We start from the raw sequence: 12916 nt of genomic DNA, 5'->3' as shown, positions 1-12916 counted from the left end.
AACGAGCCGCATCGACCTGCTGAACAGGGTGCTCTGCCACGAGAACCCTGGTGCCAATTTGGTTGAACAAGCTGAACGTTCTCCACACGAACATGGTTGGTGTGCATCCAACAAGACCGTGTTTGAGATCGGAGAATTGAGCTTTAAGACGTTGAATGGAAATTGGACCACAAACAGTAGCACTGATCGACGCATGTACGTGCGCAGAATCCAGAAGGTAGAGTTTCAGTCTTTCAGAGGGCGATTGGTGACACCGTTATGCAGTGAAGCTCCACTGAGATACAATTCCAGTACAGTTTACTGTTATGAGCACATAGATTTATTTGCAAAGGAAATTGCCGAAGAATCATGCTAGCTCTTTGCTAGCACCGATTGTAAATCCACATGTACACAGTAAGCATAATGGAAAATATCGTTGTTGAATCCTCCCAAGTTTCTATTGCATTTCCAAATTAAATAGAAACAGGTACCAGTGATACATCTAGGCAAAGCAATCGTGCTTCATAAACAATTCCTACTACTTATCCGTGTTGATGTCCGAAAAATAACAGGACAACTCCCCTCTAGGAAAAGCCAGCACAGGCTCAATGACAAAAGGTCGCAGCCGTCACCTGGCAAGTTAACCAACCCCAGGTGCCAGGTTTTTGTTCACTGTACAGATGAATAATTACTAATACCAATTCAGTGAACTTGGGTATCATCTGCAAGGGCTTAGCCAGGAGTCGAGGCTACAGAGGAGAATCTTCGCAGCTAGCAGCTGAATAAACACCACCAGTTACACCACTAGTTAGCTTTAGAATGGTCTGAGACCGGGGAATCAGAAACAAGTTCCATCTCCATATCCTGCTGTTTTTTGAGATAATCCTGTGCTGTTGACGTGATTATCTTGATGAAGAAGTTCAGAAGCACAAGCCACACTATAGAGTTCCAGACAAATGTAAAAGAGAAATTCCACTGTTTGTCCTGTACATGGTAAAATTATAGGGCATTAACAAACCAATAAGAAAAAAGGGGATGGATAATTAAGGGTAGCTAAGAGAGGTCATTCAAGCTCAAAACATCACGTATTCGAACTGAAGAAACCAACCTCCATTTGTGAGGACGATGAGGCTGTTGCTGGTGGCGATAAATACTTGTCCTTTGCAGCATGGAGTTTGGCAATCACAGATGGCAGGGTGGCAGAAAACCCAGGAATGTGACCAAATATCCAGATTAATTCCTTCTCCATGAGATACAAGAGTTGATTGTTGCACAAGGACACAATAAATAGCGTCTGTGGGAGAAGGAAAAAAAATACATGTCAGCATAAAGACTGCTGCAGCCCTTGGTGTAAACCTTCATGACATATCAGGTATAGACAGACCAAAGTGACTTAAATAATTCAGTCATGTACATTAACCTAGCCAAAGAGGTTTCACAACTTAATTTAGCTGGGCTTTTCAGGAACAAGATTAGATGTACATCAGATTCACTAAATATGGAAACCAAATAAAGTTACAGTATCAAACCAAATCTAGTTCATCAAATTATATTCAGTTACTGAATTATCATTAGGTTTATTTATTTTTTAGCTTCAGTTTTTATTATATAAAGATACTGGAAGCCAAGAAGAAATAACTAAGGGGTGGAAAAATGAATAGGGGGACGCAACGGACTGGGCGCTCATCCTATCAATAGATCAAAGCAGCTTATGCAAAACCTGATATATTTAGTGCTGAAATCATATCCAACAGACCAAGCTTTCAAGGCCTAACATATGCGTACAGGAGTCTAAATCAACTTATTGAGCTTTTGCTGAGATGGCTGATAAGATTTTAAAAATGAGTGGACAAGAATGATCACATACAAGCATACATCCATATAACATCAAAGAGTAGTTGCATTAATGAAGTTAATACATGATTATCTTATCAACTGGCCAGACAATAGTATCAATGGAAATCTCTCCAAAAAAAAACTGACCATACACAAGCTAATTATTATATAAGTATGAGGGAGATGCATCACCTGAATATGAGTCTTGATGATGGCCTTCCCAATCAAAGTTGCAAAGAAGAACTCCCAGAAGGGCACACCAAATTGCCCACACATAATACCAGCAAGGTCAAAGAGTGGGTTCGGAACCTAAACAAGGGCACACAAATTAGCCATTTTTTAAAAAAAAAAGAACAAAAAAAATCTTTAGAGGAAACTTATAGTAGCTGTTGTGCAGGGAATGTTCTGTTGGCTTATTTGTTGGTTTCGTTTTTATCAAATAGATAGACAGCTTTAAAATGTGAAGTTAAACCTTGCACATGGTTCAATGGTGCATGAACTATCTAATTGCGAAGGCACAAGGTCATATGACTCATATAAAACACATACTTTTGTAAGACATCCATACTACAGAAATTGGTAAGGACAGCTGGCCGCAGGAGACTAACCGAAGCAAGTAACAAGATAGAGAAGAAGTTCAGATGTTGAGAGTGAGAAAGAAGCCAAAGCTTGGTTCGATTAAGAGTGGATGCTACTCGGCCATCTTCTTTGGAAGTAGCAGCATCAAGCTCCTTGACTGCTTTTGACTCACTTCCTGACATGCGAGCTGAAACATAGCAAATATCCATTTAGGATAACCAGCTTAAACCAATAAAAAAGAACTGAAACAGAAATGCCACAACGAACCTTCCTACTCACAGGCAACACATCTAGAAAAAAGTTTTCATAAATTCATCACATAATTGAAACTACACTGCACCTCAACGTACTAACGTAAGTACACAGCTATAGCATGTAAAAAAAGTGGGTATGGCCCTGATTTATCTGGTCGGTTATAAGAGTTTAATGAATTTAAGAAAGAACGGAAGAAACAAAAACTCAACGTAGCATATACTAATTATGCAATATTTAATCAATGAGCATTAGGTGCCTTTAAAAGGGCAATTCAAAGTTAAATGAATGTAGTAACAGTGAGCCACGATGCTACATAGTAAAACTGCAGAAGAGATGTATCAATACAGAGGCTAGTAATGCTTCTGTACAGCAATTAGCAAAAGTTGTGTGTAGTAGCATATAATTGAATACCACTATAAAGAAAAAAGAAGCCATGCAATTTTACCAGCACGCGATATAAAATATGGAGGAAGCTCGCCAAGTGCAGTCCCAATGCCCCAAAGAACTGCTTCCAGCTGTATCTGAGGTAGCAAGTCGAAGACTGGGATCCTAACTGAATGAGTTGATGCTGGGTAAACTGGTGGTCCAAATTCTGAACATTTCTTGTCAAGCCATGATGGCCCGACTTTTAGCTGTATGGTATCATATGGAGCCATTTTCAAATCAATACGGCCACATTGAACAGCTTTAATAGTGAACAGAGCAATATGAGGGCCCAGATACAGCACAAATGTATGCAAACCAGAACCTGCATTTTAAAACTTATATCATCAGCTTCATAAATGTGTTATCTTATCTGTTGCAGCAAGAGAACATTCCAAAATTACATGTTCTAGTTTCTAACTTTAAATGTTGGCAAGCACTAATTGCAACATGTGTTGACAAACAAACTGGGAGATTGCAAGGCCCAGAGAAAATTAAGGCAGTACAATCCACCAAACAATAAACTGAAACATACTTAGCAAAAAGCACATACGTTTCATTGATATATAACCAAATAACGTCTAGGAATGGTGTCTCAAGACTAACTGAATAGCCACAAATGACATAAAATAATGTTCCAAAGAAGGTAAAGGAAAAGACATCAGCCTTTTGCGTACTTATTTGACTCCAGTACAGTGCAAAAAAAAAGTGCCAATGCAGTAAAATCATCAGATTTGACTCTTGTACCAGTCAAACTAGAGGAAAATAAATCTTATATTAAATAGATTGAGGATCAGGTACAGACCATCTCCATGGTGACTAATTTTATAACTGGTTAGAAGGATCGTTCAAAACATAGATTAAACAGAGAATATGTCTGCAAACAGGCTGGACTCTCATGACAACTAGGTAATGAGAAGTAAACAGATATGGCATAAAAGGGCTGAACTAATGAACTGCTATTCAGTATTCACTACAGGCTTGTACCATTTATTCCTCCAATTGCATGTATTATATGTATATATATAATCTGACAATTATTCCAGTTGTCACCTTCAACTAACTTTTTTAAAGGTTTTTTTAAGTCCTAGTGATGTTGCAAACACAAACTACGCAGGAATTGGCCGGTTCATATATTTCCTCCTTTCCTCAAGTATACGGTTTAGTAATAATGACCAAAACATAAAGAGTACTGAAATCCATCTTTTTCTGACTAAAGTATAGAAGTCAAACAAGCCTTCAAATACATCCAGTGCCTACACAATTAAGAAATATAACCAAATACTTTTACAAACAAAGGGATCAATAAGCAAACTCCAGCAACACTCTATTTATTTGCTCTTTCCTTTCTGTTAAGTGTAATTGAACTCCACAATGATGAGTTGTGCAAATAAAACTTGCCTAGTCCAATTGACGAAGCCACACCTAATGAAACCCACCACAATGCAAATTTAGCATAATTAATGAACTCCTGCACATGCTGCATACATGTAAGCAAAACAACATTAGTGTTCAAACCAAGATTCTATCAAAAAAATTATTATATGAGAATACAGATCTTCAAAGTATCATCATCCTCGAATATTTTGGCTTTGAAAACTCTATAACAGTAATAAAATACTGTAACATGTGTTCTTATGGAAATGACTAGCAGTATATCACAGATTAAAAAAACATTAGAAGGAAATGCAACACACCTTCTTGTGCAGGCCGTCTGAAACAACGAGTAAGATTCCAGGAGCCACCACCAGAATAATTAGAAGAACAAACAAACTACCCTTACTCAGGATATATGTGGCTAATCTTTTCAAGTATTTTAACAAGGCCAACATGAATAAATGTAATGTTCTGATTGGCTGTTTAGTCAGCGTCAAATTTTCCAACTCCATTTTGTGTTTCGCTCGAAGTTCTGCAAAATAAATAAAAACATGAGATAAAAGAAAAGGAAACCAACAGCACCGGTCATCATTAACCAGGAACTAGTGGTATGCCTAGTTATCAAGAACAGGGAATTCATACTGCCACAGCCAAAAGCATACACCAGAACATGGTTTCTTAGTTGCTACACGCTGTCTTGCTCTGGAGGGGGAAAAAAAGGTTCAGTGCAGGCAAGCAGTTAGGTCCTGTTTAGTTCAGGTACTAGCATTGCCAGCACTTGCCACAATATTTTGTAAATTTGCTCAGGTTAGCTATAAAATTGGGTGCCACAATTCAGCAACAGTTTGTCAAGGAGTATTGCCACACTTTTTTGGGTCACTGACGTGAGGGACAATGGCAGCATGAGAGGAATAATTGCCACAGCTGCAGTTTCCAGGGTAGTCAGGTAATCATGAACACGATACAGCATTTACACTTTTGTAATGAATTCACAGTGCACCAAAACAACTTGGACAAATTGATGAGCTATTCTGTCATTTCAGATTTTGACTTGCGCATATCACGCTTTATAGCAGATCAAATCCTTTTACAGCCACTGAGCCATACTTGCTGCTAAGAAATAGTGGCAGGTGTCCTATTCAGTTACTTGCAGTGGTCAATGCTAGATATTGTTAAAATGTATAAACTAGAAGCTAATATCCCAATTCAACATTGCAGAAACCAGAAATGAAACAATTGCATAATTGCCACACATTTGCAATGCATCGCAACAGCCTAGCAAAACTGCTGACTGACTGGATTGGCTATTCTATAGCTTCAGACATTTGAGTTGCGCACATCACACAGTTGTTATCTAACAAATCCATTGTAGTATTTGTAGATGCATGTTTGATCCACCTCATGGTGTGAGTACACAACCAACTATAAGCTAATAATATGTGACTGATGCAGCCCAAACTAGGCATCAGAAATCACAAAAACTAATATGTGGTTGTTGCAAAAGAATGACCTTCCGTACTCATAATAAATACCTACCATGCTTCTATCTCGTAACTATATTATATCTCCAGTAGTAAATTAATAGCACAACTGCCCGACTAACCTTCAAGCTGAAACGTCTGGCTCGTCCACAAGTAACAGCACAAAAAGGGACGTGACGTGGTATATTGTAGGTGCGTGCAGTGCTGTGATCAGTGCTTAAATCCGAGCAAATCTTATATCCACACCACCAAAATACACACACAGGCGTTACTATGCAAGCACCGACGAACCTGACATCTCGCACTCCCCGTCCAAGGCTATCCCCGATCTCACTCAGCTACATCTTCACTCCGCACCCACACAAACCGATTTCCATAAATAAAAACACAAGCAAGCCAGCCCCGATCCGCAACATCTCGCAGTGCCTTAACGCCACCACACGCATCAAACCAAGCCACGGGATCTTACCGGGGATGACGCTCCCGCCCACGTTGGACCAGCTCCGAGACGGCGGCGCCGCCGCTGACATCTTCCGGCGCCCCATCGCTCCCACTCCCGCGGCGCGCGAAAACCCTAGATCCCGCGGTTCAATGGCACCAGAGCCACACCATGGGGCGCCCGCCCGGATCTGAATCGAAGCTCCGAGGGCTTCACGAGCCGCCGCCGGGGGAGTCGGATCGCTCACGAGATCTCAAGGCAGTCGCCGCGGAGGCGCCGAGGCCGAGACGATGGCTGTTCGGTTGTTCCTCGTTCCCTCCTGACTCACAATCGCGCGGTTCGTTCAATTTCTTTTTTCCTATTGCTTTTCCTTGCTCCGGTTGGTCTTTTTGGGGGTAAGCGACGGGCCGTTGTTTCCGTTGTTGCGGGTGAGGGAAGGAAACAAAAATCGGCTATGTAGTTGTGGAGAGGGCTTCTTCTGACTCTGCCACGCGGGGCCTGCAAGCTGTCTGGCTAGGTGGGACCTACGTCTCAGTGAGGGTCGTGGTCTGATGGATGTGAGGGGGGTGTGGTGTTTTTGGTTTTCGGATAGAGCTGAGATGCGAGGGAGTGGGGAGTGAGCCGGAGACGTGCACGGCAGGAACCAGATGAGTGCGGTGCGTGCGTGCGTGGGCGATGCCTTGTTCGTTGTCGTTGCTTTGCGATGCCTTCCAAGATCCTCGTATTAGGAAAAGGAATAATGCTCTAGCCTGATCTCCCTCCCAATCACGAATTACGATCGAATCTATAAAAAGAAGAAGAAAAGAATGCAGGTTCGCTCCTTCGATGTATGGCAGAACATACCTATGGAAAGTCTCACCCGGGCTCGTAATGTTCGTGTGGTCAATTTCCTCTATGCACCGTTTAAAGAAGCGATGGAACCTAACATGTCCATTAAAACCAGACGTTCGGGTGACTTTACTAATTTCTAGTCACTGAAACGTTCTATAAGACACAAATCAATTTTCGTCAAAAAAAAAGATACAAATCAAAAGTATTGATAATGATGCTATTGACATCTAATGATCTAAGTAGTACTGGAATTGATTGTTTTTCAAAAAAAAGTTTATGGAATTGGATTTCCAGGGGGACAGTCTCCCAACCAAGTATCCTTCTAGTCTAGAAACTGATTTTGCCTCCTACTAATGCGTATCACTATGTCCCACTGGTACCACTCTCTAACATCTAGAGTTCTCACCAAAATTGGGATCCTTTTATCCCCAAAAAACGCTATGCTGGCTCAAATATTTCTTCCTCCCCACACAAAATTGTTGTCACCCTTCTCCAATCTGTCTATCCACATAGCCAGGACCCATATGTTCATGGTCATGTTATCCATGAAGCCCAGCTCTCCAAATTCCTTAGCTAGGCTTGGCCATTGTCTCCCTCTTGAGTCTTGACCATATGGTATTTCCTTTTTTTTTCAGTTTCTTGCAAAAGAAAATCTAGATCTAACTATCTAGTGCTTGGTAAATCACTAATTCCTTTCATAATTACTGAGTTAGCATGTTGGTCCGCCATGTCCATTGCTAAACATACGAGGTAAGCAAAATAGCATGACTTGTATTAAATGCAAGTATGATCTAACTGAATTGACATGGCGACCCTGAAATTGTAACTAAAAGGAACAAATCAGCAGGAAGAGTCTGCACATTCCTAGAGAAAATATCAACTCCCGTTTAATAGCATAAGTAATTCAGGTATTATCAACTCCAGTTCAAGAGGGAAAAGTTATGCCACCAATAATACTATGAAATAACGGCATATAATCTGAATTTTAGATTAAGACCACTAATACTTATGGTGGATGCCAGTTGTTGTATCCATTTCTTATTCAAAGTGAAAAGGGTTTTATCATGGAAAAAAGAGTGGAAATCGGTAAGCTGACAAAAAAGCTGATGTTTTACTGAGTTCTCCCTATTCAATTCATTTCCACAACTTGTCTAAGAGATACAGCACTCCATCTCTAAGCTCCTCCTCGAAGTTGTGCATAGACCACTGGCTTGACGGGATCTAAGCAAACACTTACAGTGCCAAACTCATACACTGGCATGCCACTGTAGAACTTGCCAACTCTAGGCATAAGCAACAAACCCTTCTCCATCGCGTATGCCTGGATACACTCCTTGAAGCTCAGATCTGTCATGGCTGTTCCTAGCACCCCATGGCAAGAAGGGAGCCGTGATTCTTTCGGTGCTCGCTTCTCTGTACCTGTCAAGTAGCCCAGATTCTCTGTAGTCCCAGGCTGCACAACCTCCAGTCCTTCAGCGGCTTGGTTCATCATGTCCAGGCCAAGTGCCATTAGCATCCGTATGCGCTCGTTGGCAAGCAATGGGAAAAGGCCCTTCCAGCCCTTGTACCAACTAACGATCTCGTTGAAATCAGGATTTGGTGAACAAAGCCAATGGTACATGACCTGATGCCACTTTCTGAAGAAATCAACTTCCAGTACATGAACCATATGGTGCACCGGGATTGTAGAGGCCCAAAGCATCACCCAATTGAACTGATCGAGCTTCTGGTCTGCTGGGTTGATCTGAAACTCTTGCAGCGCCATCTTCAGTTTCGGAACGATATAACGCACAATCAGGTCTTCCCAAACTGCAGAGTCAAACACATTTTTCCATGGAGACAAGAGAGTGTGAGCTGATGCATCATGTGCCTGCCATGCGTGGAGGACACTGCTCAGCTTGTATCGGATGGAATGACACAATGCCTCTATGCTCCTTTGCTCTAGCATCGGCAACCATGGATGCACCCATACATGGATTGCCACCTTCTTGCGTGGATCCCATGAATCCACGGCAGCCGAGAGCTTTGGTATGACCACATGCTCCAGCATTAACCCAAGCACAACAGGCGGCGGCGGTACCTGTTACTACGCCAGAAAAATTTATGCTAGCGGCCAGTACAGGTTTGTGCTGACGGGTATCGTACCCGCTAGCAACCTTAAGCCAGCACAAATGCAGTTTGTGCTGGCGGGTGCTCGCACGCTAGCACAGACCGCTCTCTGCTGGCAGGCGACGTTAGCCACCCGCCAGCACAGAAGATGTGCTTATGCCGCCCGCCAATAATATGTATTTTCCCATTCGATATATTATTTTCCATGAATTATTTATTATTTTTATTTCCCACCAGTTTTTAGCCGTCAAATTGAAATATGTATCTCCAACCACATAACAACAAACTTGAATAATAAATAATTCATATTATTAAAAACCACATCGTACCTATTATATAATTCATATTATTAAAAATTCAACATTTGGAATAGAGCTGTTCTTTGCCACGCTAATATTAAAACTACTACACCCATCTATGAAGATTTGTGCACTCGTCCGTCATCAACACGCCATCTTCATCAAAGAATGCTCCATCCTCATGATAAATCTCGCGTAGGATGAACCTCGCCATGTCCATACAAATGTTGTTGATTTGTTTGTCTTCAATCTTGCTTTAGTTACTGTCGATGGTAGTCATCTGCAGGTATACAGTAAATGAAGATTAGGATACATTACCATTAGCAAGTTAGCACATAGTAGTGTATACGAGACTTACGTCTTCAGGTTTCGTTCGGTACCTCCCATTATTTCTGATGAACTCACACATGCAATATTCGCACACGTAATATCCGTATAGCACAGAGCCGGGAGGTTGCTTGTGGCACTGCAAATAAGTAGAAAAATGATGAGTTGTTATTAATGACAAGTCTACATTATATGAAAAAACCAAAATTTTATGTTATTACAAATCTATGATGTATTATTTTCATAGCTTTCATCCTTTTTGGATTGTGGACCCCGCCTTTTAGTATGTAAAGCTTGTACACACTTTGAGGATATAAAGACAAGAGTTAGTAATACAACTTAGGTACATAGAATGTCAACATGCATTTAAGTACTGCCAAGGAATGTCTTACTTTTGTATAATGCCTATGAAACCCTTGTACCTATCTCTATGATAGCTGGCTGAGTCGAGGACCACTGCTTCTCCTAGCTTGGGTAAAATAATGATGCAAATTCAATGATCTCTGCATTATATTAAAATAATTTATATTATAAATGGCATTAGATAGCACCTAGTATATATATAGTAATTAAAACTAGCTTACTCAAAACCGTAAGGAGCCATGATATAATTCTTGTCAGCCTTTTTCTTCATTACTCTTGCAATGTATACGGACACTTTGTGCATTTCTTCTCTGTGGGCTTTTTTTTATAGCATCTTTCTCCGCTTGTGTCTCTGCTACTTCTATTTGTGCTTTGATCATTTCCGTTATTTTGAGCTTGTGCTCTGGCTCACTTATTCGTGTTGGGTCAAGGTACGCTACCTTGAACCTGCCATGCGTCAATTCTTCCTCCCTCCATTGCATCTTGCAGAATAGGTTGCTCAGGTACGTGAAATAAAATATGTATGTATTTAAAACTTATGTATACGGTACATGTGGACTTACAAGCACCATACGGAAATGAGATTCATGTCAAGATGTTGTCAACGGTAAAGTATGTGCAAATTCTCGAAATCGATCACAATCTGGTATGGAAGAACTCCAAGGAAAACCTTAGTTGGGACATGCATGGTGATTGCTCAAATGCCTTGGTTCATTGCATTGATGATCCATCCATGCTGCTTATTCAGTTCCCATTGACCCTCCAGCAGATCCCACTGATACAAGAATAGTTTGCCATGCTCATAATCCATTGGGATATCATCTGACGCAAAGAAATTGAGGTTTTGATCATTTTCCTTTCGCCGAGAGGCGCTGCGAGTTATGAGTTTTTCACCAGAAGATGAAGCCTTCTTCTTCGATACGTTTAAAAACTTGTCGACGTCTGCTAATGGAGTCTTTTCATATGCACTAACCATATGAGGTACCGCTGGCCTCTGGGAAGGTGGAGATGCCGGCGAAGCTGATGTTGGATCATTAACTTCTAAATCATCTACCCGTCCATCGCCTTCTAGTGCTAATGTCCCATCATCCTCATTGAGAGCTTCTAGGACAGGTGATAGCATTGGCTGCTCGTCCTCATTGTTAGCTCCCTGCACATGTGATACCGTCAGCTGCTTCGTGTCAACATTTGAATTTGAAAGGGGTAGTTCTTGGCTCGGCCGTGAGGTTTCTGTGATGCATTCAGAACGATATCTTGACGATGCTACAGTATGGACTGGTTCATCGCATCACTGAGAACCTCAATCCCCTCATCAGTAGGGATGTCTATCTCGCACGACTCATCTAACACCGTAATAACTTGCACCCAGGCATATTCTGGCAAGCATGCCTTTGGGAACACATGACCCGTTATTGCCATGCTGATTGCGACCTCTCAAAACTTATTTGATTTCCTTCCATAAGGTATAACCAACATGCATGGTGTATCCACTTCTATATCATCAATGAGATACATCATGTTTGCAATGGAGTCAGCATTACTCGGAGCAACGAATCCTGTCTAGCAAGACCATCGGATACTGTCGAGACAGCCATTGTTTAGCTCATCGCATGGTTGGCCAAGAATTCTAAGAACTCCTGCTTGGCGATTTCTCTCATCTTATCTTCAACATTTTTCTTATAACGGTCGTGCTTTCTGTAGCTTGCTTAATTGTTGGGGAATGCTTTACCTCAGGGCAATATTGATGACATCCCTCGAACACGCCCAGAGTGCTCCGCGGTTCCGATCGCGACGATTAGCTGATCTTTCTCCCTGTCAGGCCTGAAAAGACCCTTCTTTTGCGCCTCAGTGAGCTATTACAACCTCTCATAAATTAGCTCTACTGAGGGGTGTTTGAATCTAACCTTACCGTTGGGTGTTACAGTCAGAATTTGAGCTAATACCCAATTCTTGTTGCGCTCATCCAAGCCTGCAAACATATTAGGTAAACCATCTCTCCTCCGTTCTTCTTCCTCTGTCCTACATTTAGCGATATTGGAAGCGCACCCTCCTACACCCAAGTGATGAGGGTTCTTGACGGCTTTCATAGCCTTCGCGGTATTTTCTTCGCTCAGGGCTTTTGCTTCCTGCGTGTTCTTCTATTGTTTGAATTCTTCCCACATTTCTGGAGGAATCTTACCGAAGTCATCCCTAGCATTCTTACCTTTTTGTACATAATCTTTATTAAGAGTAGACCTCCAAATCCTGAAACATCTCCCAAGGAGGCCCTCGGCAAAGTTGCTAGCAAATTTCTCTTGAACTTCAGGAAAAGTGAACCTTTCTTTCAATGTAGCCCACAATACATCCTTTGTAGTGGTAGGTACCTTCTTCCAATTACTAGTCATGATACAGATCTACAATTTATCCCTGACAATAGCTCCACATATGTTTCGAAACCTAGCAGATATCCCCTTAGGTAATATGGGCTCACCTTTGGTGCCAAACTCTTCTATTACGAGATTACCTTTTTCAAGGATCTGGTTTCGGCTTCGTTGCCCACATTTTTCTTTTCGGATTACTACTAGAAGCAGTAGTAGCCGAAGGTTGTGGTGCAGAGGTAGCTACCTCCTCTTCACGCA

At 41.5% G+C, this 12916-nt stretch overlaps 2 protein-coding genes across 2 annotated transcripts; both read right to left on the bottom strand.

Annotated features, from left to right (window-relative positions):
• Nucleotides 1–400: 400 nt before the first annotated feature.
• On the bottom strand, nt 401–6766 carry LOC117857727 (vacuole membrane protein KMS1). Its single transcript, XM_034740555.2, has 8 exons — nt 6400–6766; nt 4770–4981; nt 4474–4552; nt 3095–3397; nt 2424–2581; nt 2008–2124; nt 1088–1273; nt 401–963 (listed from the first exon to the last, which is right to left on the bottom strand). Exons 1-8 carry the CDS (start codon nt 6473–6475, stop codon nt 784–786), a joined length of 1311 nt encoding a protein of 436 aa, XP_034596446.1. The 5' UTR covers nt 6476–6766; the 3' UTR covers nt 401–783.
• A 1608-nt stretch (nt 6767–8374) lies between these two features.
• Nucleotides 8375–9309, bottom strand: LOC140222905 (septin and tuftelin-interacting protein 1 homolog 2-like). The gene has a single exon (XM_072294023.1). It carries the CDS (start codon nt 9248–9250, stop codon nt 8375–8377), a length of 876 nt encoding a protein of 291 aa, XP_072150124.1. The 5' UTR covers nt 9251–9309.
• Nucleotides 9310–12916: the final 3607 nt, after the last annotated feature.

This window comes from Setaria viridis, chromosome 5 (genome assembly GCF_005286985.2).
Source record: "Setaria viridis chromosome 5, Setaria_viridis_v4.0, whole genome shotgun sequence".
Classification (NCBI taxonomy): domain Eukaryota; kingdom Viridiplantae; phylum Streptophyta; class Magnoliopsida; order Poales; family Poaceae; genus Setaria; species Setaria viridis.
This window is presented reverse-complemented; position numbering and strand designations above follow the sequence as displayed.

Coding starts and splice junctions, on each gene's coding strand:
- LOC117857727 (XM_034740555.2), bottom strand. CDS start 6,475: ATGGGGCGCCGGAAGATGTCAGCGGCGGCGCCGCCGTCTCGGAGCTGG. Junction 2,582..3,094: donor ATATTTTATATCGCGTGCTG/GTAAAATTGCAT, acceptor GCTATGTTTCAG/CTCGCATGTCAGGAAGTGAG. Junction 964..1,087: donor CATCGTCCTCACAAATGGAG/GTTGGTTTCTTC, acceptor TACCATGTACAG/GACAAACAGTGGAATTTCTC.
- LOC140222905 (XM_072294023.1), bottom strand. CDS start 9,250: ATGCTGGAGCATGTGGTCATACCAAAGCTCTCGGCTGCCGTGGATTCA.